The sequence below is a fragment of the Varanus komodoensis genome, unplaced genomic scaffold (assembly GCF_004798865.1).
Source record: "Varanus komodoensis strain SLA01 unplaced genomic scaffold, ASM479886v1 scaffold2, whole genome shotgun sequence".
Classification (NCBI taxonomy): Eukaryota; Metazoa; Chordata; class Lepidosauria; order Squamata; family Varanidae; genus Varanus; species Varanus komodoensis.
Window position 1 is genome coordinate 19,607,920 of NW_025335568.1, and position 26,623 is coordinate 19,634,542.

The following is a 26,623-nucleotide window of genomic DNA, read 5'->3' on the forward strand; positions in this document are numbered from 1 at the left end:
CAATTGTATATATTGTATCGATTGTATCTCACAATTTTCCCTGCAAGGAACCCAAAGGAGCTTACTTCATCCTTCTTTTCTCTATTTTCTCTGTGGGACAGGTTACACTGAGCAAGTGACCCAAAGAGCTTCATGGCTGCACGGGGACTAGAAACCAGATCTCATGAGTTCTAGTCTAAGAAACTGCTTCTCCATCATAAGTACCTCATGACCATTTACTTCATACAAACCATTTTAACTGTGCTCTAAACCAGAAACTGACTGTATCTTCTCGCAGTATTTTTCCAAGGGGTTGAACAGATTTAGAATATTAGTGGCATAAGATTTGCAGTAAATATGTTCTAAGCCAAGAATGAGTTCATTATCAACCTTACACTGTGGTGGTGAGAGTGGCAAAGAAGCAATGTCATGTTTTGGAAAGTCATCCAAAAGAGCTTTTTTGCATGCTACAACTAGGCCCATAGGGAGTGATCCCAGAATCCTGACAGTCTGTTGTGACAAGTTGACCTGACATTCCAAAGATAAAAGAACTCCTATATGCTGGGGTATTGATGCCTCATTTGTAACAGTGCCAGGGATACACTTCAATTTCGTTGGATGGGATTCAGTTTGTGCAGACTGACAAAGCAGATAAAAGACCTGTGGTCTGGATGATCTCTTCTACATGCAACCACTTTGCGATCCTGGGGCTAAGGAGGGGGATGTCTATTTAGGTCCATAAAGAAAATAGCCTAAATTGCTTTAAGGATGTGTGGATGCTCCTTGAAAAGACTTCTTTGGATTCGGAGAACCAAAATACAGTCACTATATATCTTTTAGCCGTCTAGGGATGCCAATAGTGTGAAAGGTGGCATCTAAATGTTTTAAATAATAAATAAATAATTTGGTCAAGGTGCTGACGCAAATAATTACTGCTTAATTCCAGGCTGCTCTGAATGGCACACGTTTTTAGACCCAGTTCAATCTGCTCTCAGGTCTGCACAGAAAAGGCATTGGTGACCTTGGTGGAGGAAAGACATGTGCAATCCAACCCCATTAATTCTGCTTGACCTCCAGGAAGTTTTGATCTGATCAAGCATGATTTGCTTCTGGACCAACTCTGTGAATTGGCAGTTGGCAGCTTCCTGAGAATGGTTCTGGGTCTTCCTGAACGGCTTATTCCAGAGATTTGGTTCTTTCTTGTTATGATTTTTAACATTTTTATCTTGTCCTCTATGATTTTTAGCAGACTTCTAAGAGATTTGGCAAAAGAAATCACCAGTTTGCTGATGACACTTTGCACTATTTCTCTTTATCATGTAAGTCAGGTAAAATCTGGAGAAGTACAGTGTTTGGAATTAGTGATGGGCTCAGCGAGAAACTGAAATTCATCCTGACAAGATTAATGGGGGGATGGGCTTCAGGTTCAAGGAGCAGGCATGAAATTTATTCCAGAAGGGACTGGACTCCACATGAAGGAACAGGCTTGCAGCTAGAAGATTCTCCTGGATCAGTAAGCCTTCTACTAGCTTCATCTGGTTGGCCAGCTGAAGCTTCTCAGTACTCTTTCAACCCAACCCCCAGCCCCACAAGTAGACTGTTTAATGTACTATAGCTGGGGCTGTCTTTGAAGATGACCAATGAAGGACTTTGTGTGTAGAAGATTTTTTGAATTATAGCACACCAGTGATTAAAAAGCTCCACATCCTGTATGTTTCCACGTGCCACTATTGACATTTAAAGCCCTACACAGACTGGAAGCCAAGTTTTGAAGAGCGGCTTCTCCCATTATCAATGCATTACACTTATACCCTGCCTTCATCCCTCTTGCCAGGAACCGAAGACAGCTTACCAAGTTTTTATCTACTCCATTTTATTCTCTCACTAATATTCCTTTAGAAAGGTTAGGTTGAGAGCCAGTGACCTGCCTAAAGTCACCCAAGAACTTTGATGGCTCAGTGGGAACTAGAACTCAGATCTTCGGATTTGTAGTCTAACACTAGGGCTACTATGCCACACTGGCTGTCTCCCAGATCTTCCTGCTTGAACTCTTCCATCAGAAACCAAGGCTTTTCCTCAGTTTCCTCCTTGTTACAAGTGAAACAAGTGCCATCAGCTCTCTGATTATAGAATACCCTCCCACATGCTTAGCCATAGAAGTCTTTCCTGATTTTAGGCTCTAAGCAGGAGCAAAAGCCCATGGGTGCTATGCACAGAGACCATGAAGAACACTACTCTCTCCCTGGTGCCATGGAAAAGCCTTTTTATTCCCTTTGGTCAAGGTTCAGCCACTTCAACCTTGCTAGTGCTTGTTTTATCTGCTAGTTGTTTCATTACCGATTTTTGATGCTGTGATATCTTATGGAAAACAATCTTCGTAAGACATGGTACAGACATCTTTTAACTAAATGTATATTAATTCAGTAAGTAACTAATTGATAGTTTTAAGTAACTTTTTCTGAATAACAGCTCTCACTTCTATTGAACTGACGGATTCAGACACGCCACAAAATATTGCTTAAGTTTACAGCAGAGTTGATAGCTCTTTTTACACAGAGCTATCAACAGGCGAGTGGCACTTTGATGATGTTGTTGATGAAGAAGAATATCCCACTTGTTCCCAGAGATTGGGACTCTAGGTAGCTAACAACATTAGCATTACACAATTATAACATTACCACACCAACTTTCATACACAATGCAATAAACCAACCTCTCAAATTGGAATATTAACAGTTAATTACTTTAGATGTGGTGCTATACAACAGCTCCAGTTCCCTCACAATGACCACCCAGAGAATATATGGCATATTTAAAAGTGTTATTATTATATTTCAATGAAATTAATCTGAACAACATAAAACAGGTCAGCCAATTAAGAAAAGGTACTTGTGCTATTGGTGATAATGCAGAGGACAAATCAAGTATTCTGTTGTCAAGCTGTCAATCATAAAAGTGCTTAATTCTAATTATTATCCCCTATGGTCTCTAATTATTTCAGTCAAATCCACTAAGCCAAGAACACTGCTAATTAGGATACAAAATCAAGGTGTAAGATGGTTGAACTGGCTAGTTCTGATTGCTAGCAATATGTACAATTTGTTTAGCTGAGAAGTGTACTGCTTCACATCCACCTATAAGCATTATTTGATGATAAACAAGCAGCAGAAGGAAGTTAAGATACATTGCATTTACATCTGTGTTAGCTTTTTCCTTTCCTCAAGGCAGACAAATGATCAAGTCTGAACAAATAATCACAGGAAGCATTATCGCAAAAAGCCCATTTTCATTTTGTTAACCACCAGGCCCCAACCTACTCATATCCACTAGAAATTGACAGTGATTCCTCTTAAAACATATGGCAACTGTTTGTTGTTGCATGTTGTCAAGTTGTCAAGTTGTCTCTGATGTACGGCAAGCTTATAAACAAGTTGCCTCCCAATTTTCCTGTCCTTCACTGCCCTGCTCAGCTCCTGTGAACTCAAAGCTATGGCTTCCTTTATGGAATTAATCTATTTCATATTTGGTCTTCTTTCTCCTCCTCTGCGTTCAATATTCCCAAGCCTTACTTTCATTCAATAAAAATTGTTTATTACCTCTCTTTCAGTACTTTGACATTACAGGTTCTTAAAGCTGAGGCAAAATATAGTTTCGAATTTAGTTTTGTGAAAAGCACCTCTTTCTGCCAAGCTGAGAGGTCATTATTCGAATGCAATTTGGTATCCTTTTCCCCATGGGCTACTGGTGGTTCTCCTGCTATTTTCTTCTTTCAATGCCTGTCTCATTCTTGGCCTCTTTGTCGCCACTATTATTTAACCAGCTTGCCTCCACAAGCCATTTGACACCATGTTGTTGGTTGACGCCATGACTTGCAACTGGTGTCTATTCTGTCCTAGGTGCCTAGCAGACCATGTAGCACAATAGTGGAAGAAATGGCTATCTAAGTGGGGCATATGGCTAAAGAATGAACTGTTTGCTAATCTGGCTGTCACAGCCATTCAGATTAAAAAGGCTAAGGAGTGTGAAGTCAAAGAAGAAATATTATACGGCTCCTGTTCTAATGCAAGACCCATGGCTAACACAACGGAGAATTAACAACCAGAGTGAACTGAAACATTAATATCTGGAATGGGGTGGGTCAGGATTCCCAGTTTCTTTAGGAACTGCTATGCTGGAGGAACAGAATTTGCTGAGGTGAAGTGGCAAGACAGGATTCTGCCCCATGGGCTGAAACTACACTATCGATCAGTCAAGCAGAATAGTGTCAAAACACTCCGCACATCTAGTGCAGCAGATTTTTTTTTTAAATACTCTGATTGTGGCAAATATGCTATTTGGAATAGTTATATATTGGGCTACTCAAAATGCAGATTCCTTTATCGACAGAATTCAAGCAAAATATGGTTTGCTCTGCTCCTGCAGCAGTTACTGATGCCCTTTTCTTCCATGATTTAGTCTTTTTAAAGCCATCCAAACTGGTAGCCATCACTGCATCCTGAAGTTGCCAATTCCCCAGCTTTCCTCTGCCCTGACTCTCCCTCTATATAGGTTCTTGGAATGACCCTTTTGCATTCTGCTGGGTGAGCATGGGAAGAAAAGAATGATAGAATCAGTAGGAAATAATTTTTCTTTTTCTGATAGGAGTTATTTTTATTATTCAAAATTATTTTTTTATTTTTATTTAATTAATACCTACTTTTAAGGCTAATTATTACCTACTTTCAAGGAGGAGAGCACACCTTGAACATTGTGTAGATTGCAAGGAGCCATATAGAATTGCTTCAGGGGCTTATCATTCACTCCTCTGTTAGAGTATTGACACTTTCCAGTGTCTGTGTGTGACAGCAAGGTAATACAATAGGTTTACTTTGTGCATTAGACTTCCAGAGGCAATGGCATTCCAGTTTACATATTCTTCAACTAGTAGAAATGCAGGAATATCATTTTTCAGCACTGTAGACTATGAACAAGAACACAAATTTGGATAGTTTGAAAAATATCGGTCTTTCTTTCAAGGAACTGATAAAAGGGTACCAATTATGGCTTTCACTTTTTATAAGAACTTCCAATACATTTTGGTTTTATTTTAATAGATTGTATCTCGGTCACTTAATTTCATTCTCTTTATAACAATTGATTTTATACCAATCAGACTCAGGTATGCATATCTCATCCATGACATTAGCCCAAGTCAGTGTGCTTCAGATTAAAGTCTTCAGGCTGTACAGTAGGCTTTCTGCAACCTGGCAGCATTTAGAATTATATTCCAGACCATTGACCATGCTGGCTGGGGCTTCTCGGAGCTGAAGTCCAAAACATCTGATGGCCACTGGTAGGGAGGCTGGGGAAATCCACAATGGACTCAAATGAGTTAGAATTTCTATGACTTTGAAATGCAGATTCCATAGCTGACTCGCCTCTTTTGTGTCATATGAATTCCACAGTCCATTTTTTCCTACTTTCGGGGAATTTGTGCACATGTGCATTTACACATGCACAAGAGTGCTGGTATGCACTTGCATAAAAGGAATTGGATTATCATATATCCTTAAACCATAATTTAATCTTGTCATTGAGTGGACAATGGAATGAAACACAGATAGAATGGATTTGATTATATTGGTGCATCCCTAGGCATCAGGCTGGCGGAAGTTCTTGCAGCATCTTCAAGGTTCAAAGCTCCATTTGGCTTTAATGAAGCAAGGTAGTTGTTCCATTAAAGCCAAAGAAGCTATCCTAGAACAGATTTAAAATTAACAAAGACACTTCAGAAAACTTTTGATAAGTCTTCAAGGCTGAAACAAAACCTGTCTCAGGCCTTTAAAATAGGGAAAATGTAGTCTAAGTATAGCAATTAGGGAAAGAAATATTCTAAAGAAGTGATATGAAAATTATTCTATTAAAATGCAGGCATTCAGTTAGGCCCATTAAGGTAGATTTTAGTATGGTTTATAAACTACTTTGTGTACTGAAAGTCCCACAGAAATAATAGACAAATCTTTGCCAACACAATGAAGTACAATTACTAGCTTATATGATAGCATTTCTTAAATTAAAAAAAAATCCTGTAATCAGGATGTATACACTTGGCAAGTGTAAGATAGCTTTCTTACAATCCTCAATTCAGACTCATTTAAGTGTGGCTATTTGTCCTACTTTATGGAGGGCAGTCCATTATTTGTTTCCCCTGTTTCTTGGGTCAAAATCATTTCAATTACAGTGAGATGCATGGTAAGGGTATTTAAATTATAGCAATTGTTTCTATATGTGTAGTTGCATATACAAATTAATGTATTCAGCTTTTCATTTCAAATATGTATAATTTGTGGTGATAAATAAATGGTCACTCCAAACTTATTTTATTAAAGCTTAACAGTGGTTCCATGTGAGTTGAATTTCTTTTGTTAGCATAATCCAATGGTCCTAGGTGACACAAAAGACCAAGAAAAGCAAATAGACTGTAGTAGCAAAACTTGCACTTCTATTTCACCACTGTGAATGAATTTTTTAAACTGAAACCTCTACCACCCAAACTCTACCTATGTTTACCTAAATTTTCTCTTTGCATCATATTTCTTCTTGTTTTGAAAGGGTGTAAAATAGACATAGATACAAAAGAAGTTGATGCTTTTTTTTTAAATGCCTATTCTTTTACTTTGCTCCAAATTTCAATGTTTAATTAATACAAACTGCAACATAAGACCACCCAAACTTGATCTATTATGGTGGCATTATGATAATTATCTCAAATAGCTGAGCTACTCATTCTCTCTCATTTCACACAATGAATTTTCACAAAATGAATCAGCCATTTTTCATTAAAATACCACTTCAGGGACACCCTTCCTGAAAACAGCTTGATGAGGAGTGGGCTTACTCAGCCAAATAATGTTCAATGTCCCTTGGAAAAATGATGTACAAGATAGAGGGGAAAGAGTGAAGCCTAGGTTTTTTGCGGGGTGAAAGGAAAAGTTGTTGGAATCCTGAATAAGATACTTCTACTTATTCTTCCTAGTTATTTAGCTTTAGATGCACTGAGGAAATTAGGATTTTTGCTTTGGTCACCAAAGCAAAGGAGAATCTTTGGAACAGAAAGCAAGGGATATCTTGATAATTTGGTCTTTCTATATTCAATATTCTGTCTACTGAAATGGTCAACCAAATATCTCTTGTAAGTTCAAAAGCAAAGTGTTTCTGAACAAGTGGACCCATTTTCATTGTCACATGATCACTACTGAGATACAGCTATGATGTTTGCCTAATCATTTAAAAAGTCAACTGAAGTGATTACCACAACCATATATTGTGGTAATTAATGTTATATATTGTGAGATTACAAAAACGTGTCAGGAAGGCACTCTCTCTGAATGGCTTCTGATTTGGTGTCATTTGACTCACTTGGCTGAGCTGTCTGGATTATGTGGCATGTGATTGTGTGTGGGTGTGGAGGCGGAGATAGCTAAGTTGCACATGACTGTACGCCACTACAGGGCTACATTTGATGAACTTCCCTTTGAGAATGCAAGTTGTTTTACAATAATGGAGCATAATTGGCCTAGCATTACTGATACTGTTCTGTTAAGCAGGATTGTGGGCCTCCAGATCCTTCTGGTCACATAAATGGCTGGCACTAGTCTACACAGTGGGGCCTTCTATAGTTAGCAGACTGGCAATACAGAGGATGGGTAGGAAAAAGACAGCTGAGTAATGAGTACTATCTAGGTTTGAGAAGGACAGATATTTCATTCTTTCTTTACAAACCATGCACAAAGGCAAACATATCATCATCTAGCAAGAACACTGTTTCGGGCAGCTTGGAAGAAAACAAGTCCAGAGAGATCTTCCCAGAACCCTCTCTATGGCTTGCCTTCAGATTAATAAAGATCGTTTTCAGGCACAAATGTTAATCAGAGCAAACCACCTCAGCGAACGGATCAAGGATCTTACCATCAAAGCCGTCTTCCTCTGTTCCAAGTTCATCATCTGAGCAAATGTTCAGAACATTGACCAGCATCTCTGTCACTACAAAGGAAGTAAGTGAGAGAATGTGAGAGAACTGGACAGACCCAATGGGCCTCACAAGAACACTGCCAGTGCAGTAGACTAATGACAGTCAGGACACAAAAGCTTTGGCATAGCATAAGCCTGATAGCACAGAATTTTTATGCTATTTTCACAATACACGAGTCAGGTCCAAGATCTCATGTGCTTAATAAGGGAGATGCAGTACTCTTCACTGCCAAAACCATTGCACAAGTAAAACTCCTAATCTAAAGTATAGATATGTTCATTCCTTCGTTTCAGACTCTGAACTACAAAAAGAAAGTTCGACATCCTTTTCTTAGAAGTTTGGTTTGTCAGTCCAAGTTGAACAGTTTTGGTCAGGCTCTCTACTATACCTACTGAAATGTTGCTATGTATTCTGTGTATTATGTTTGTACTCCACTTTTTTTCCTTACTCAAGGGGGCTTGCATAATTCTCCTCAAACTTATCCTACTACAGCAACCATGTGAAGTTGGTTGGACTGAGAATCTACGGATATCCCAAATTCACCCAGTGAGCTCCATGGCTGAGTGGGGACTACACTCCCCATTTTTCTAGGCAAAAGGCTGAGGTAATTGGGTGCTGCAAGTTAGCAAAGAAAAAAAGAGGAGAGGATAGGAGAGATAAAAGCTAAGTACCTAGGAAAGTTTAAAATGGGAAAAAGGCACTGCTATCTATAGGAATACTTCATAAAATTCACAAAATGTACAACAGCATCTTTTAAGTTCAGAGTCTTTGTACCAGTAGCTGTTATGCTTTGCAGAAAAGTGGTGTTTAATGACTATATAGAGGTCAGCTTAAAGGAGGTTGTTCCTACTTCATAAGGCATCTTCAACTATAAGCTGAGCTGTATAAAAAGAGGAATACAGTCCATATTCTTAGAACTGTTTCACACATTACTCAGACACAAATCTGTCTTCTCCACAAAGTATATATTGAGCAGGGACTGTGGACATTTGTTTGTTGATGTGTAGACTTTATAATACAATCATTTTCAATTATCTGCTTTTTGCATCCACACATCACATTTTTAGATATATAATTAAATCTTAGGGGCTTGTGCTTAAAGCCAATTCTTCTATAGTAATGGGTGGATGGTGGTCTATGCAGATTTAATAATGACAGTGTTATGTAAGGCAGACTTCAACAGGTAGATGCCTTTCACGGCAGCACCAACTGCAGCAAGACCCAGGAGTTCTGTGCCTGGATTTTCTATCATTACACACATCTTATTAATGCTGGACATTTTATGGTAATTCTAGTGTACTGAGTTGACTACAAAAGAAGATGTTTTACAAAGCAACCGAACTTTAAAGTGATGGATTTACGGAAAAGAAAGGAATGCATAATTGATTATACTTAAGGGCTAAAATAATTCTGAACCGTTACAATGCTTTACGTAACTAATCAGAACTGAACATGATTATGATTAAATGCAAATACATTGAATGAAATATCTAATATTTTGAAATATATAACAGTCTGAAACTCAACTTTTACTAGTTCCATATACTTAGCCCTTGCGCTCTTATTTACCTGGTACATCTTACATTCAAAAACTGTTCTATATTATATTTACTTGGTTAAGATAATAACAACCTTATTCCTGACTAATTTTTCTTATTAATTTTCTCACAAACAAAATGAATCACATCAACAAGCTGACTTCATACCGACAAGCAGGCCTATTGGTTGTTTCTGCTGTATTACGAAATACCCCACCATTGCTGAAATTTCTCCAGGAATCTAGGAATTCCACATAGGTTCTGAGTTGGGAAATCAGTGGTTTAGAAACTTTTTATTTTGTTTTACTTCCCACCCTCTAGGGATTTTTGCTTCTTACTCAAATGGGTTTCTTAACACTACAAGCTCATTTTGTGTACCAGTCCAGGGAAGCTCTATATTCAGAATCTCATCTGAGTTAAGGCTAAGCAGAATTTGAGCTCCAGAATTGGTTTGCAGCTCCATTTAGTCATTGTCCTCACTTGAGAAGTAATACAAAAATAAGGACCTAGAAGCACAACTTTGCACTTTTTCATTGAGTAGTGAATAATTACAAGCTCAGAATATATTTTTAATGCTTTTAGGGCACAATCCTATACAAGTTTAAACAGAAAAGATTGCAAAAACTTTTGGCAAGTTGAGGAATGCTCAGAGCTGTGGAGATTTTTTATGTCTAAACAAAGGACTGTGCCTTAGGTGTGAACTCAACATTACTCAGGCCAGTTTAGAACCCTAAAAAAACTATTAATATATGGAACACACATACTTGCCTGAAATGGCAAAAAACAATTATGTAGAAGCCAGAAATAAAATTATATAAAATATTTAAAAGCCTGGAAAAATAAGAATGCATTCGCCGGTGGCAAAAAATCAAAAAGAGTTGATTTGGTAAGCTTTGCTGGTAAATGAATTCCAAAGAGGTGGCAGTTCCATAGAAAAGGTGCTTATCCACATGCTGATAGTTCTAATTTTCTGTAGATGTGGGATCAATGGCAGAATTTCCTCAAGCCCTAGGATTAAGAAAAACGTCTTCCAAACAAGCAGGCATGGTTTATTTACAAGGAAAGATTGCATGGAATCTAATACTTAAAAAAAAAAAAAAAACCGTGTCAGCTTTAACTACTTCCTGTCTTCATCTTGTTGACCTGCTTTGTCTCTTATTCTAAATATTTTTTACCATACTATAATTGGTTTAAGCTGGTACAGACGCTCTCAAACTAGGAAGATTTTCTGAGTTCTGTCTGAAGAGTTTTGGAAGTGATGCAGGAAAATGTATTGATGGAGTGATCTAGGATAAGGAGGGCCATCATTTTCAGAAAAAAAAGCCTAATGTAAGAGTCTGAAAAATGATGTTGAATTTTATTACCATTCCGGGATAAGCTAAACCTTAAACAACTTGTATTTAAAAGATGAATGTGTTTCAAATTCAGAATTGTCTGCTACAGTTTTTTAAAAAAAGCATTGCTATCATTCCTATTAAGAAAAAAGTTAGGAACCAAAGTAGGTCATTATGTTGGTTGTATTGCTTTGTGCATCATAAAGCAAACTCTCTCATATCTGGCCTGGCTGATTCATTTCCAGTATGTTGTACGGCCAGCTGTACCAGCCCTTTTTGTAGTGAAAAGTTCCATTCTTCATCCTACTCCACAGAGAAACCATTTTCACACAGGTAGCAGTTTATGTACCTTTCTCTCCAACAAATGGCAAAGACCAGGTAAAAACGTCCATGAAATTAGGAAGCCAGTATGGATGAGGAGAACAGTTAAACTGTCTGATATTCATAACGTTGTTCTCATATTTCAATACTGCAGCTGCAAAAGAAAAATGAACACATGCACTGAGACATTTTTTAAAATCAGCATTAAGTTGGTACAAAACTAAAGGGGTTGCTGTGTAATAGTGTCTAAATGTACAGCCGATGCATGCTTAGAGAGAAATCCATCCTACAACTTCTGGCATTCCTGAGCCAGCAAGCTAGCAATCTACAAATTGTTTCTGTTTAGAGTAAATTCGGGATTCCACTCAAAGAGATTGAGATACAAGTCCCAGTTGAAATTTTGCCACTGTCAGACAAAACACTCTTTCAACCTCAGTCGCTCTATTTGTCTTAACAACACTAACCTACTTTGCAAGGTTGCTGTAATAATTACAGCTAGATAATACATGTGAAATCCTTCAGAATATGCTTCAGAAACTTTAAGTATGATTAAATCTCAACCTTCAGCAGAAAGCAAGAGCCTCTCAATTTTGGAGCTGGGAAATACAGCAGTTGAAAACTGTACTTGCTGTCCATCTTGAGCTAGTCTTCAACTGTTGGATAAAGATTTGCAACAGGAGAGCAATAGCAGCACTATCTCCAAATAAATCTATTGTAGAAAGAGGAAGAAATAGGCCCCCAGATTAACTAAAGATGGGAGAAAGCTTGAAGACTGCAGCTGTACATTTATTTATTTATTAATTTATATTTTATAAACTGTTCTTTACTGAACACACTCAGAATAGTGTATATCAAGGATGTGGATGCCTAAGTTGTTCACAAAGAGAAAAGAACTCTTAATTTGGTTCATTTCTGTGGAAATTGCAGAGCTGCAGGAATCCCCAACTTCTAAGACCTTTATACAGGTCTCTTGGGGGAAGCATGAAGAAGCCAGAACTGCAATACTGTGTCCTCTTCCTGTCTCAGCACGTGGCGCATGCAAAAAGCAATGCTGGTGACTGTCTCCAATCTCTCACTAAAATGGCCTTCATGCAGACAACAGGAACTGAAAAAAGTTACAGCTGAGTATAAATTTTATTCCCGTAATATCTTAATATCCATTTTTTAGAATAAAATATGTGCTTTCTCCCCAATACCTTAAAATTTGCATGGCTATCTGAAATATGTTTTTGGGTACAGAAAAGCTTGCCGGTAATCATGCAGCCCCTGCCCTACCCAGAACAGCAAGAACCCCTTGTTACCCCAGCCAAGCAGCTCTGCCTCCCTGCCAGTGCCAGTTGCCCCCAAGGCTCTATAAGCCATTTCAGATGCACCAGGTCTTTCTCTCCTTTAAACATGGTATTTTTCCTGGAGACATGAAGGCCGTGCTCTGGTGCTGCGGACTGTCCCTTTGAAGTGGCACCTTGAGGGGGCTGGGTTTGACTGTTCAACCTTTTCCTGAGATTCTACCATCTTGGGAAAATGCAAAAGTTCAAGCTATCCCATTTTGGGATTAGTTAAATTTGGTAGCTATCAAAATCAAAGTGGGATTTTCAAATAGTTAAAATAATTTTAATATTTAATTTTTTAATTAATTTCATTTCGTGGAAGGGGTTGCCAACAATCTGTTGTTAGGTCCTTCATCTGTTGGGTTCAGTGTGGCCTGGCCACACCAAGTTTCATTATCAGGTTGGACTAATATGACATCTGAATGTGCCAGTGGCTACGATAGGTGTGGTCAGCATCAGACCCCTTACTCCCCCATCTTCAACCTGCCCTGATTTCCAATTGTGTAGCAAATCATAGTTTGAAATGGTGTCCGAACTGATCAAACTATGGTTTGTCACTAATTGGAAGTCAGGAAGGAAATCAGAACACATGAGGGGAGGAGACAGTAGAACACTATGAATTACCTGAATCACATTCAGGTAATACTAATTCATAGTTCAGTATTAGGTTTGAACCCAGACAGCCTTTGATCACATCGAGCTGATTAACCTGTAGTCTTTGGCCTCATTTCATGTGGCCCTCAGTCTCATTTCAAAAGTCCTCTGCATGTGGTCAGTTCAGACCTCTACTAAGAGCAGCCCTTCCCTATCTGTTTGCTGGATGGGAAAGAGGAGGCATAAAGAGAAAAGTGGGAGTCAGCGAAAGGGAAAACGGGGGACTAACCATGCAGCTGCTGGTGAAACAGAATATAGCCCGTGGCAGAGAAGATGCTTACAATCTATGGACATAATCTCAAGTAAAATATAAAAGCTAGGAAGGTGTAGCCGAGCCATATTGGAGACGGATAGCTATTTACCACCATTATGGACAGGAATAAAAATTTGAAATTCAATGGATATAGCCAAGAGTCCTAAATCTTTCCGCTGCCACGTCTCCTTCTAGAATTATTCAGAATACAGTTATCTCTTGTAGCAGAAGTCTTTCCAGCTTTGCATAAAATACTACCAAGTTTTATCAGCAGAACTGGTATGCAAAAACTGGCTAGTTCCTCCAGTTCTATGTTCTCTATCAGATTACATGTCTTGTTGTATTGGGGTAATACAGTTCAGTACTTGTTGGATAAATGTTGATGGTATAGAGATGCTTCTCTTTTTGATGGGAAAGCACCATTTCTCAATAGCAGAACACATGCTTTGAATATAAGATACCAGATACAATTAGGTATTAATCATAAGGAAATCTGAATTTGTAACTCAGCACCACTTAGTAGCTAACACAATATTCTAAAATAGGTATAAAACAGTTACTTCAAAGCTCCATGCAGTGGGTCAGTACACCAGTTTTATTTATAAAGGCAATTTTTATTCACATGCTATTTTATTATAAACTCATTTACTTAAGTTACTAAAATCACAGGCATACGAGGTGACAAATACTGGGAATTAAGGGCTTTTTCTGCCTATCTTTGCACAGGATTATGTACTTAATAAACTATCCCCAGATCACAGATATGCCTTATATAAGTTGTGACAATTTCAACAGCAAAGAGGACTTTCAGATCTATTTATGCCTTACTGAGTTTAATACAATTAAAATACAATTTTAATGCAATTTAATACAATCAGAAAAGAGTTTTCACAATATACTCATTGAAGTGGTAAATGATATGTCACAGGTTCTCTAGATTTTTTTAAGCAGTTCCAGGAGGGTCTTATTCAGATTGTGGCCATGGAGCTGGAAGAGGAGTTGCCCAATTTTCCGTCCTCCACCATGCTACTTACGCAATCTAAGTGACCCTCTATGCTCTTGCTTGCTCTGTGAAGGAAATCGTGCGGAAAGAACAGGCTTTCCCTCCTTTGCAGAAATGTGCTCAGTATAAAAGATGCTGCAGATCTATTGCCCCGCTATGTGTAGCGCAACCTTCGATCCCACCAAGTCTACAGAGTCTACAGAGGTAAAACTTTACAGCATTTTTGTGTGGCTAAGAATTTGTCATAATACTGGATTCCAACTATATCTTCGCACCTACATCCCCTACTCACAGTGTGAACCATCCAGATTTCTGCTGCACTTGTGTAGGAAATATAAAAAGAATGGAACATATGTTGTTTTTCGACCTTGCCTTTAACATTATGTTATTTTAGGACGGAAAAGGCAAAAATGTTTTCTAGAAAAGGCAAACATGGCTTGCGGTTCCCTTTACATGTGAGATATGTGTTAACATTTTCCATTTATTTACTTTAGCTCAGCTTTAGCAGACTTTCTGTTCATATTCATAGAAATGATAGGACCTATATTACCCTACTGCTAATATTTAAATTAAAACATAGGTATTTAATGCAGTATGTGCATGAGACCCTGAAATCCATCTGTTAGTCACCTCACTAAACATTAAATCTAATCCTTATAATTTATGAAAGCTCATTGGTGACTTTTTTTGGGGGGGGAGGGAGAGTAAAAGTTGCTTTAGAAACTTCTAAAAATCCTACTTAAAGAGCAGTTGGCTATAAACATGATTTTTTGGGGGATTTTAAAAACTATGGAGTGATGAAATGAATAATTCATTTGGGGAATCTAAAAGCTTCTTTAACTTGCATCACATTAATAATTTATACTGCTGATATTGCACTCAAGTACAAGTAACTTTAAAACAACAATTTAAACTGCTTTTCAAAAGCTTTATTTTAAAGGCTGGGGGTGGGAGGCAACCTTAGTCATTATCCAAAAAGCAGAAGGGAACACATACTTTATAACAGGTGAATGCAAAAAGAACCAGCTACGAAAATTCTAACTGAAAGCAAAGAACAGATGAAAGGAATACACAGTTCAGTGTGTTCCTCTGGCACTGCTGTGCAGTTAAATCTATAACATTTAAGAATTGCCAATTCTCAAATATTGTACAAATGATAATTATGCTGCCCATTAAGCTTTCAGAAAAAAATGTATCAGTCCTTCCTAGAATTAATTCTCTCTATTATCAAATGCATTTGTACGATCTAATTGTTTCTGGGACTCAATAACAGCAGCAAAATTCTAAGTACATTACTGTGTTTTTCACTATAGTGTTGTTGTCCTGCTTTTCCAGATCTTAATTGTCTGCAAATGAGTTCTAGGCCTGATTGATGGTTTCCTGAAAGACCATACTTAAAATACTGCGCAAAGTTTGGCTGCTGTACCTCAGAAATACTATTAAAAAGCTGGGGGGGGGGGCAAACCCCCCAGTGTAGACGACACTTCTCGATGGAAGCAGGTAGAGGAAGGTTGATCCTGAACATCCAGGGATGGAGATACACTCAAATCCAAGTATACCTCTCAGTCCACATCTTGCTGATTCATCTAAGCACAATAACCTAACATAAATTGCACACATTTATTTAAATCAGTTGCCTAACTGCAATTTATTTAATGTAATTGGTGCTTTTCAATAGACTCGTAAGTGGAAACTCTCACAAGGCTTAATGCATGCTTCCTTATTAATCTTTCGCTTTCAGCTCCTCACATTTCTATAGCCATTAACTGGGATTGCAATTCGTTTGAGAGAACAAACCTTATAGCTCAAAAACCACTCTGTCTCACAGTGTCATTAAAAATTATTTGATTTAAATCTACAACTGACTGTAATAAATGATGGATATTTCAAAGTAAATAGAGTGCTTTTGAGCTCTTCTACATGAAGCACTTATGGTACGTCCATCATTCGTACTCATCGTTGTTTATGGGTTCATTAGATGATCTTGTGATCTCCAGTTTTGCTTCTGTGTCTAAAGAGTACTTCTGGCAAGTCTTTTTAGAGCAGGGAAAATGAGTTGTTATATGTAAAAGGGAATCCCCACTTTCACTTGTGCTATTCTGCTATACTACTGTGCCATCTAGAGGTTATATAATGGAAAAGCCCAATTCTGTGACAAATTAAAAAATATATAACAGAGCAATAGAAAGTTCATGCAGAAATAACTTTACGTTTTTAAAGAGAAACTACAAAATGTTCAGTTTCATAAATATTGCTGCACAAACTGATACATGTTTTACAATGCTGTACTACGTTGTTTCATATAAAATCAAAATTTAATCAGATCTCAGTTTATTAGCATTCTTGCGAATAAAAATGCATCTGCCTTCCATATATGAAAGCAGTATATGCACAAAACATCTGATTTATGGACCTGAGTGAATACTAAACATGTTGACAATACCAGAATGATACTGCTGCTGTACGGGTGTAGGCCATGGATAGCTTCCATTTCATGGGCAAACCCTCCATCTTGTACGGTTTGGCAGAAAAAATGGGCAAAGGATGCCTTATAACATCAATGCTGATTAATGAGCAGATGTTTGCTCTCACAGAACATAGCCAGGCCTGCATTCCAGTACCTAACTAACTTACACTTCAGCTAGATTCATACGTATGTATGTCCTGCCCTTTACAGTGCCTCAGGGTGCCATTAACATAAATTAATAAGACGCAGACACACAGATGCAGTGTCTGTAAGAATGCTGATTTGCTAGTGTTAGATGCTTACTTTTTTGGAAAGTGCCATTTCATCAAGCCTTTTCCAAATTTCTGTTACATAAGGAAGTAACAGTTGTCTATATACCTGGACTGTTTAGATGAAGAATACCGTCTAATTATTATTAGATTATTAGTTATTTTGTAAGCTGCCCCAAGGCTTTTTGTGAATGGGCAGCATAGAAATGGTCTAAATAAATGAGAAACAGAGCTGTAACCGTATGCATATCCGACTCTGCCTGTGACTGTTGCAGTGTCACATATATCAGATATACCTGATATTATTGCTGCTATTATTTTCCTATAGCCCCCATCTGTAAATGGCAAATTGGGGTGCAATCTTATGGCCATCTAGACAGCCATGAGGAAGGTCAAGTCCTAGCACTGACTTTTGAAATGTGCACTGATGCCAGGGCTAGTAACTTGATGAGCCCTCCATCTGTCCTTGCAGCTGGCACAGTTCGCCACACACAGCCTGCAGCTTCAAGGTTGGAAACCCAACCTAAGAATCAGTGTTTGGTGGGCATTCTGTGGTTGGGGAGGGGAGAAGTGAGCCTCATCTGGGATGTGCTGGATTCTGGTGGTGGCTTTTTCTCACATGCTGGGGAAAAGGACCTTTCTCTCTACACTCCTTTTCTCAATAGGCTGCCCATAAACGTCTGAGTTTGGGGGATTATGGGCAGCTATGCTGGATGGCGTTAATAAATTTCAGACATAATAATAGCGGCAAAGTTAACTTAACATTGTCATTTAATATTAGTTTGTCCAGTCACATAAATTAATAAATTCAAACAATGGAATAAAAATCAACCATCAGTTCAGGAAAAGTTAAAAAAGCAATAGTTGAGGTAAACAATGCAAAAGAAAGGCAGTGAGTTAATAGAAAGTTTGTTTTCAGCAAAACAAGTTTTCTTACCTTTGTTATTGTATACATCTAGATAGTTTGGTGCTGAAAAAATTGTAATTAGTGAAGGGAAGCCTGTTGTCTGGCTTTTCCTGTACATACGATACCTACGACAAATCGCATAAGTAACCTTATTAGTATCATTAATGGCTGGTATGGTAATGTTGATTTAGACTTTGTTATGGATACAGTTATGCGGATGCACATTACATGGATTTCAATGTGATTTGCATATACATAATTATATGCTTGCTTGTAGTCACTTGGTGCAACTTAACAAGTACTGTTTTCACAATTAATATTATTTCAATGAAGCATGAATGCATGTTAGACAGACTGCAAACACAGACCGAAATCTATCATCTGTCACAGCATTTGCACTGGCCTGTTCTCCTAGTATTGCGAATAGTTCTGGAATGTGAACTGAACCTAAGTGGACCACAGTGAGGGCAAAAGGTGCCCCCTTCTCTGCCTGTGTTCTCTGCCCCCTGCCCTACTCCACTGGCTACTTATTTTTAAATCTAGCACCCCTGGGAAACTATGAGAAAAGCATCGTGTCTTGTTTAAGCCTCAACATTCAGCCCAAATCCTCTTAAAATTAATGGATGAAATTTTTGATTGCAGATAGCTTTCATTGTTTTCATTTGGAAAAACACAAGTTGTGTTCCAGCAAAACAATGTATGTAAATGAAGTGATCCAAGTTTCCAGAACACCAGAAATAATATAACATATTAAATGTTTTATGATCTATCCCTTCTCCATGGAAATAGTTACCCTTAAAAAAACTGGAAGTTGTATTTTGTGCAGGCCACTGAATAACCAGATTCATGTCTAAAAAATTCTTTTCACATTTACATTTGCTTGTGGCGACAAAAACGTTACTGTCTCAGCTGGCCTATATTTAGTTGATCAGCAATGAAAATGAAAACTCCCAGAACTTTGGAAGCAAACCAACAAAACTGATATTTTCTCCCTAGCAAGAAGCAAAGTAATGCTAAATTTTAATTCCTTTGTTTATATAAAAACTCTAGAAATTCTTGGCAGCAAAATGGTAAAAACAGGTATCCTATTACTTCTATACTAATAACACATTGGAACTCTCTCTAGATATCTGGCTTTCTGTACAGTTAACATAAAAATGCAACGTGAGGAAGAACTGGATTCATCAGTAATGATATATGTTTAGTTCTATCAGGTTTTGCATACAATCAAGTGTGATATCTTACAGGCATATGTAGTACAGGTATTTGCAGAAACCATGTGAGTAGTTTCGTATGCCAGGTGAGCCTTCCAATATTAATTAATCAATTTAATGTAGCAGTCTGGTTTGCTGAATGCCTGAAAAATGTCTGCAGCATTTTATAGTGCTGCACAGGAGAAGGCAGCTGTTCAAACAAAAGAAGCTGAGATCCTCATTATGGACTGAAAAGCCATGCGAGTGAGTGAGTGAGCGAGTGTGCGTGCGTGCGTGCGTGCATGGGGTGCTCCGCCTGAGATCTCTGTTCTGGATAACAATTATCTTTGCTATTTGGTCACTTTGTATCATTCAGTATTTGTCCGCAGTGTCAAATCTTAGCGGCCAAAATGCCTTGTTTATGCATCCTATCCTTTTGCCAAAGATGATCCTGAAAAGGGAATATTAGCACCAAGGAGACTTAGGAAGATTTTGTCTTTCCTCAGTGTTGTCTTGCATATACATTTCCCCAGTGTCCTGCTTCTAAACTTCAGACTTAAATGCTCAGCTACTCAATTTTAATCAGGAGCGAATCAAACACGGTAGATGAGTAAATAATGAATTTTAAAGGTGGTGAACTTCAAACTGCATTATGGAGTATCCTGTGGTTCCTCTTCGAGAAACAGTTATTGAGAAACTTCCTTGAAAGACAGCCAGTCACTGGGGAGTACTGACAGTTTTAGGGTATCCTCTGCGGTTCCCTAGAAGATGCTGCAGGGTCCTTTGCCATGTACAGGGCTTCTACAGCACAGGATTGTTGGTTCTAGCACAGAAAGCAGCAGGAAGCTTGAAACCCCTGGTTGCAGGGAACGTAAGTATTTGGTTGCCTTTTGGCAGTGTCATATTTGTATGCTACAGCAAAAACAGCAAACCATTGGAACAAATAGGATCATTCCACACCAGTGTTTTTCCTTGTGATGGATAGGCTGCACCCTTCATATAAAGCCTCAGTTTTTGCCAACTTTTTCAGATAATCTTTTGCAATCAGAATTCACATCTTTCCAACCTCTTTCCAAGAAAGCACAGAGAAAGAGAGAAGAAAACTAATAGCAAGGAAAAATTTCCCTGAGCATGTTCAACAACATCATTTCCAACAAAGCAGAAGACTACAAATACAGATGGACATTTAAGTCATTTCTGGTTTTCCATTTTTTCAAGCTAACATTCAGTTTGTCCCAAACTTTGACCTTTACAAAATGTATGCATGAAAATTGTAAACATTTTAACACACATCTCCTAGTACATGCAGTTCTGTATGCTATTTGCCTAATACAATTTTTTGCAAGCAATGTCCTAATATAATGGTATCTGTACTTTTGTGTGCATTTTCCCTTGTGTATATATCTAAAAACATTTTTTCTTTTAATTGGAGAACTCTATTGTAAAATTGGGAGAAGTGCACATTTCAGAGTACAACTGGGGGTGCTGCACATATTGGTTCACAGGTGTGAAATTAGGTAAGTTTAAAGAAAACTTGTGAACCAAACTAATGTCTCTCCCTTACTGCCTGCAATATCTCTTCTAAACCGGCCCTGCTCCTAGTTTGCCAGCTCTTCTCAAGAGTACAAGGTAAGAGAAACTAATATAATGTGCTGGTATGTGGAAGGACTTGGGCATGGCCTGTCATGCGACTAGATTTCTGCACTAGAGAAGGGTATATTATAGGATATATTTTAACTCTTTATTCTAACAATTTCCTCTACCGCTAATCTTACCCTTTTACGAGATACAGACAATTCTCAACAACTTTCTCTTTATAAAAACTTTATTTGGAAACAGTTCACTAGTTTTACTTGCCCCTTTTCTGAAATTTAAACAATCAATGTACACTAGTACATGTAAAAAAATGACATTAACATATGTTGCCTTTCCAAATTAGAGGTGTGCTCCTCCTCTACACCTTTTATTTTCTTACACAGAGGTCCTTCTGGTGAAAAGAAAATACGTTAGGGATACTCCAACAAAAATAAGAGAATCTAACAAAAGCTCGCAGCCTAATGACCCATTAAAAGTGCTCATTATTATCTTTGAAGCCCTTAACCTAATGGTTTGGGACCAAACTATCATATTTGCTGTATTAATTTGCCCAACCCTAGAGATCAGCTGAAGATTCTCTTGGAATCTCACCTTTATCAGAGACGTGTGCATGGAAACACAGGATAAAACCTTCTCTGTTCCTTTGCCCTAGTTGAAGAACTATCTGCTCAGGAGCTCTGTTTCTGCTTTAGGCTTCTGTCTGCAGAATGCTCTTTCCATGGAGAACTGCTTGGTATCACCATTTTATACATTTTGGTTAAAACTGTTCCCTTTTTAGGCAGGTGTTTATTCTTTAATCTGACACTTTGTTTATTAATTTTACTGGTGGCTTCTCAATATTTTAATTATCTTTATGTTTTCATGATCAATACTACACTATTTTGTAATCTTACTGTGTTAGTATTGCTATTTGTTTTTATGATTACAAAGTGTCTTGCTAGTTGGGAGTTACCAATCTAATAAATAAACAAAAATTAATCTCTGGTACCCTATTTAATAGTTTTCCATCATACAGGTAATTAAACAGTCATTTGCTAATCTAACTGGTTGATGCTCTTGTTTTTGTTACACAATCTGCTTTTGAAGGAGGTCTTGTTTTCACTTACTGCGGGTGTTTCTTGGCTGCATGAAGTATTGCTAACATCCTTGCACATCCTTGCAAGAAAGCTTTCTACTTAAATAAATAATAAACAGGAATACACAGCGTACATCACTACATAATGAAAGGAAAATAGGTGTTGCACTACTTAACTGTAGATAGTCTTAATTAATTAATTCATGTTTCTTTTCTTTGTAGGTCAATAAACACTTTAAATTTCTTTCATCTGCCTTTGTGCAAAACTACTTGTAATTTAGCCATTAGTCGGTGTAAAGTGGAAGCATGGAGTTGCACTTCCTTGCAGTGACCTAGAAAATATATTCCTGATTCAAACTGTGTCTCTCTAAAGAGCCCTGAAGGTCTGGAAAGTTAACAAGCTGTAAAGAGCTGATATATCCGTTCCTGCTGTTTACCAGCTGAACAAGGGAAAACCCTGGTTTTAATTATATCATCACAGTATACCTTAATTTGAGCACAGGGCCATCAAAACTACTTTGAATACCAGAACTGTATCTTGAGATATTTATAGAAACATAAATAGATGTGAATCCTTGCAAAGTGCATTTTTGCTCACCAACAGTTAACCATAGTTAAAATCTGGGAATACAATTCCAAGATGGCTGGAAATTACATTACTTTGAAAATGGCTAGATGTCCCTTCCTATTTTCTCTCAATGCTGCAGGACCAGAGCTGCAGAATATTTCAAGAAACACCTCTGAAGAGCAGTAGCCTAGCTGGAAAAGTCAGTCTTCAACCAACTGCTTAGAAAGACTAAATCAGAGGTAGGCAACGGTGCCCTCTACAACTTTCATAATCTTTGACCATCAACCTTGCTGGCTGGGACATATTTTATTACTGTTACATTTTAAAAACCACCAAGGCAGGGAACTAAGGCAGCTAACATAGTTCCCCTCTTCTCCGCATTGTTATATACATTTTAGACAACATATAAGAGCTGTACTGCAAAGCATCTATGACACACCATGGTGCTTCTCCCTATACTTGACCAATACTCTATACCCTACACGTGGGGCCTCTCCCTGTATTTGGGTAATGAAAAGAATATTTCACATCAGCAGAGAGGGAAAGGAAAAACAGTGAAAGCGGTGTGCAAGAACACAATTTATTCAAGGAGTAAGGAAAAACTTACCCGGCATCCTGGGCTTCATGAGCTCGGAGTATAGATAATAAGTTATTGTGCTGTAGGAAGTCGCATACAGCAGGATAACTGTTGAGGGTGAGAAGGGGAAGAAGAGAGGCATTCCTGTTAATGAAACGGCAACAGCATTGCACTTCCTTCCAACACTGAAAAATGCCTGGATAGTACATATTCAGACTATGTAATCAGTCACCTTGCAAAAAGTGACACACACTCATTCTTGCAGTGCATCAGCACATAACACAACAATACTGAGTTTGGGGGTGGGGAACCCAGAAAAATGGCATTTCACTGCATAATCACATATACAGTGGTACCTCGGCTCACAAATGCTTCAGTTCACAACCAAATCAGGTCACAAACAGAAATTTCTGAAATATTTTGCCTCAGGTCATGAACTCTGCATCGGGTGACCACCCACATCGCGCCTGTCTCCCCACAGCACACCCACAATCGCACCCGTCTCCCCCCCCCAGCGCACCTGCGCTCACGCATCCATGGCTTTGATCGCAGTTATGCTCCTGCAGGAATGAAGGACGCAATCCTGGTTGTGCTGGGGGGGGGAGGGGAAATGGCTACGATCTTTGTTGTTCTTTGTCACATTTTGTCAAATATTTGTGATTAAAAAAATAGTTGCAGAACGGATTAACCTTATTTACATTGAACCTTATGGGGAAATTTGACTTGGCTCACAACCAATTTGGGTCACGACAGAGTCCTGGAACGGATTAAGTTCGTGAACTAAGGCACCACTGTACTGCTACTTTCACCATATAAAACCTATGAACTGCAGATTTGTCTACTGTTGCCAAGTAGGCATGAAATCTTTCAGCTGTACTGGGGACATCATTAACTTGTATACAAGCTTTTTGTACTGCTGGAAAAAACCATGTTACAAGCCTTGCAAGATGCTGCATCCAAATGAGAAAAATCACATCCCATGCTTTTATGATACGAATCTAAACCAGCCTCAGTTATAGATGGGTAAGCCAGAGATGTTCAAGATTCTATGAATATTGTCTTGCTATTAGTCTCAAGCCGAATTCCTGTTCACAATAGCCTCCTCACTCCACACAATTAGGAAATATGAAAAAAACTGAGCAGTGTTTGACTGGGAGAATGCACAAATTACCTTCATAACTTAAAGCAATGCTGATTCAGTCTTTTGAACTTTCAGAAATTTAACTGAGGATTTGAAAGGCAAGTATGTGTTTGACAATTTATGAATGTTTTTGGTGGACATATTGTGCCACACTCAGAACTTCAAGAAGTGCATCCGCTCATGCTTTACAATCAAAAATGAAATTGTCCTACTTCCTGACCCCAAAGCACTCATGATTATATGCAGAAAAGGAAGGTCTGATAATCTAGTGGTTGTGGTTTTTGAAGTTTAATAGCTTCAAAGACTATTTTTCTTGATTTATCCTTTTGTTATCTTCAAATGTAGTTTTAATGACTTCAGAAGCCCTTTTCCAAATGAATTCATAGTCTAGTTTGTATAGCTGCTGTTTAATTCAATCAACATGATTCAATGTTTTCTGTAGTTGTTTCTCCACAGTATTAATTCCACAAAGATGCAGTTGCCTTTATAAGAAAGAACAAGGGGAGGAGTCAACTTTCTATTTTCGTCTCAACAACCAATACTGGGAACACACTTAGCAGCTACATAAATCTCCACGGGCGCTTCACATTCTTCTAACATGTGAGAAGCTATACAACTGGTACTAAGTATTAGATTTTCCAGGTTTACAAACTGCAGTTTTCCATCTTTTGAAAGCAAGGACTGGTGGCAGGACAAGCAGTTACACATGAAAAGCTGTACTTCCTCGTTTCACTGACATACAGGATAAGTTAAATATGCTCAGAATTATCAAGATATCTCATCTGGGGATTCTGCACACCATGTGTGGCACGAGTGTTTAAAACAAAACCACTAGCTCTGTTGTTTCATCAAGAAAAATACAAGAAAGCCTTGGGGTGAACAGTACTAAGCTGCAATTCTATGAAGTTTCCTGTTATAATTCTAGGGATAAATGTATTCTCTTTAATAACATTCAGTGATTAACAATAATGGTAATAGCCAAATGCACCGAACTGGCATGATTTGGTTATTTGGTAAAATGCCAAATCATATTTTAACATTGTCCTTTGGTACACAGGTTCTCCGTGTGGTAGAGGCAGAGAAACAAGTCTTGGGCTTTCTTGTGCCCTTTCTCAGCACATACCAAAGTCACCACAAAGAGTGGTGCATGCAATGCTGACTTTTAGAAGCAGCAAACAAATTGGCCTGGGATTACTGAAGCAAAATCCCAGGCTGAATGTATGCATGCACATATAAAGAAAATGTAGTATTAAATGAATTATATTTAATAATGGTAAGATATTCCATAAAAGAACTTTCATCAGGATGAGCAAGAGAAAGGAAAAGACTGCTTTAGCTAAAGAAAGGATACTGTAAAAGTTTATTTATGTAAGTAAGGCCTTTGTCTGCAACATTTTGGAAAATAGAAAGTCTGAGTGTAACATTTAATGGAAAGACCTAACTCAAACTGTCAGATATAACAGGATTATATGGGTAATGTATAAAACAGAGAGCCCACTTAAAAGAATTCCAGAAAATTAATTTTGAAGGAGACAGAGAAATAAAAATATGTTTTGCTACGTTGTCAGCGGACTGCAAAAATTGACCGAGACTCTTCCAGACTTGTAGGTCTGGATTATTATGAATTTCATGTAAGTCAATGGTAACTGAAAAGATAGTACAATCCAAGCACAATGACATTTCTGTAACTTTGAGATGGAATGAAAGCCATTTGTACCATCTACTGCTAGGAGGGGTATCTCATATGGCCACACATCTTCCACCTGACCTCACTTCCTTTCCTCTAACCGATCAACTGATGGTTTTCTGGCTGTTGTGCAATTCTCCCTATCTTAAAATGTTGAAATACCTCTTTTCAGGATTAGCTACAAGCATTAATTACTTTTATGTGCCATCCTATGAATGTTTAAAGAGAGATGGCTGGCCAGGGCATATTGAAAGTTCCTTTTTTCTGTGTACAAAAGACTGCATTTTGAAGCTACAATATGATATAACCTGGTAGGTTGACCACACCTTCTAGGCCTCCTTTGCCTTTAGCCCTCCTCTTCACTAAAAGGTACCCCTTGAGAGATTTTAAGAAACAGAAGTTTCGGGCTGAAGGAGATTCAGCATCCCAACCTATCACCTTCATTTTCAGTCAATAATTTACATTTCTCCTCTCTGAAGACACTCTGTGAGTCAGACTCTACTTCTGTGCAGCACTAGACATGGAAAAGGAAAGCAAGGAGCAAGCTGCAGATGGCCTTAAGGTCAAGCTAGTCTGACCGAATGTCTTTATATAAGCATTACCTGCCCTGCCAGAACACAGTTGACAGTTTATAGAAATATCTTGCAGTTTGTTGATTTATGTTTGCTAGTTTGTGTAGACTTCAAAGATGGCATACAGGATAAATCCCTGCCTGGCTCAAG

The 26,623-nt window shown here is 38.1% G+C and overlaps 1 protein-coding gene across 1 annotated transcript in view; it reads right to left on the reverse strand.

The window, feature by feature from the left end:
* PPP3CA (protein phosphatase 3 catalytic subunit alpha) overlaps positions 1–26,623 on the reverse strand; it is a 213,195-nt gene that overhangs the window by 22,413 nt on the left and 164,159 nt on the right. The window contains exons 7-10 of the mRNA XM_044428195.1: positions 23,104–23,181; positions 18,095–18,189; positions 11,212–11,337; positions 7,927–8,001 (exon numbers count right to left, since the gene is read on the reverse strand). Coding sequence (XP_044284130.1) covers positions 7,927–8,001; positions 11,212–11,337; positions 18,095–18,189; positions 23,104–23,181 — 374 coding nt within the window. The remainder of the gene's footprint in view (positions 1–7,926; positions 8,002–11,211; positions 11,338–18,094; positions 18,190–23,103; positions 23,182–26,623) is intronic.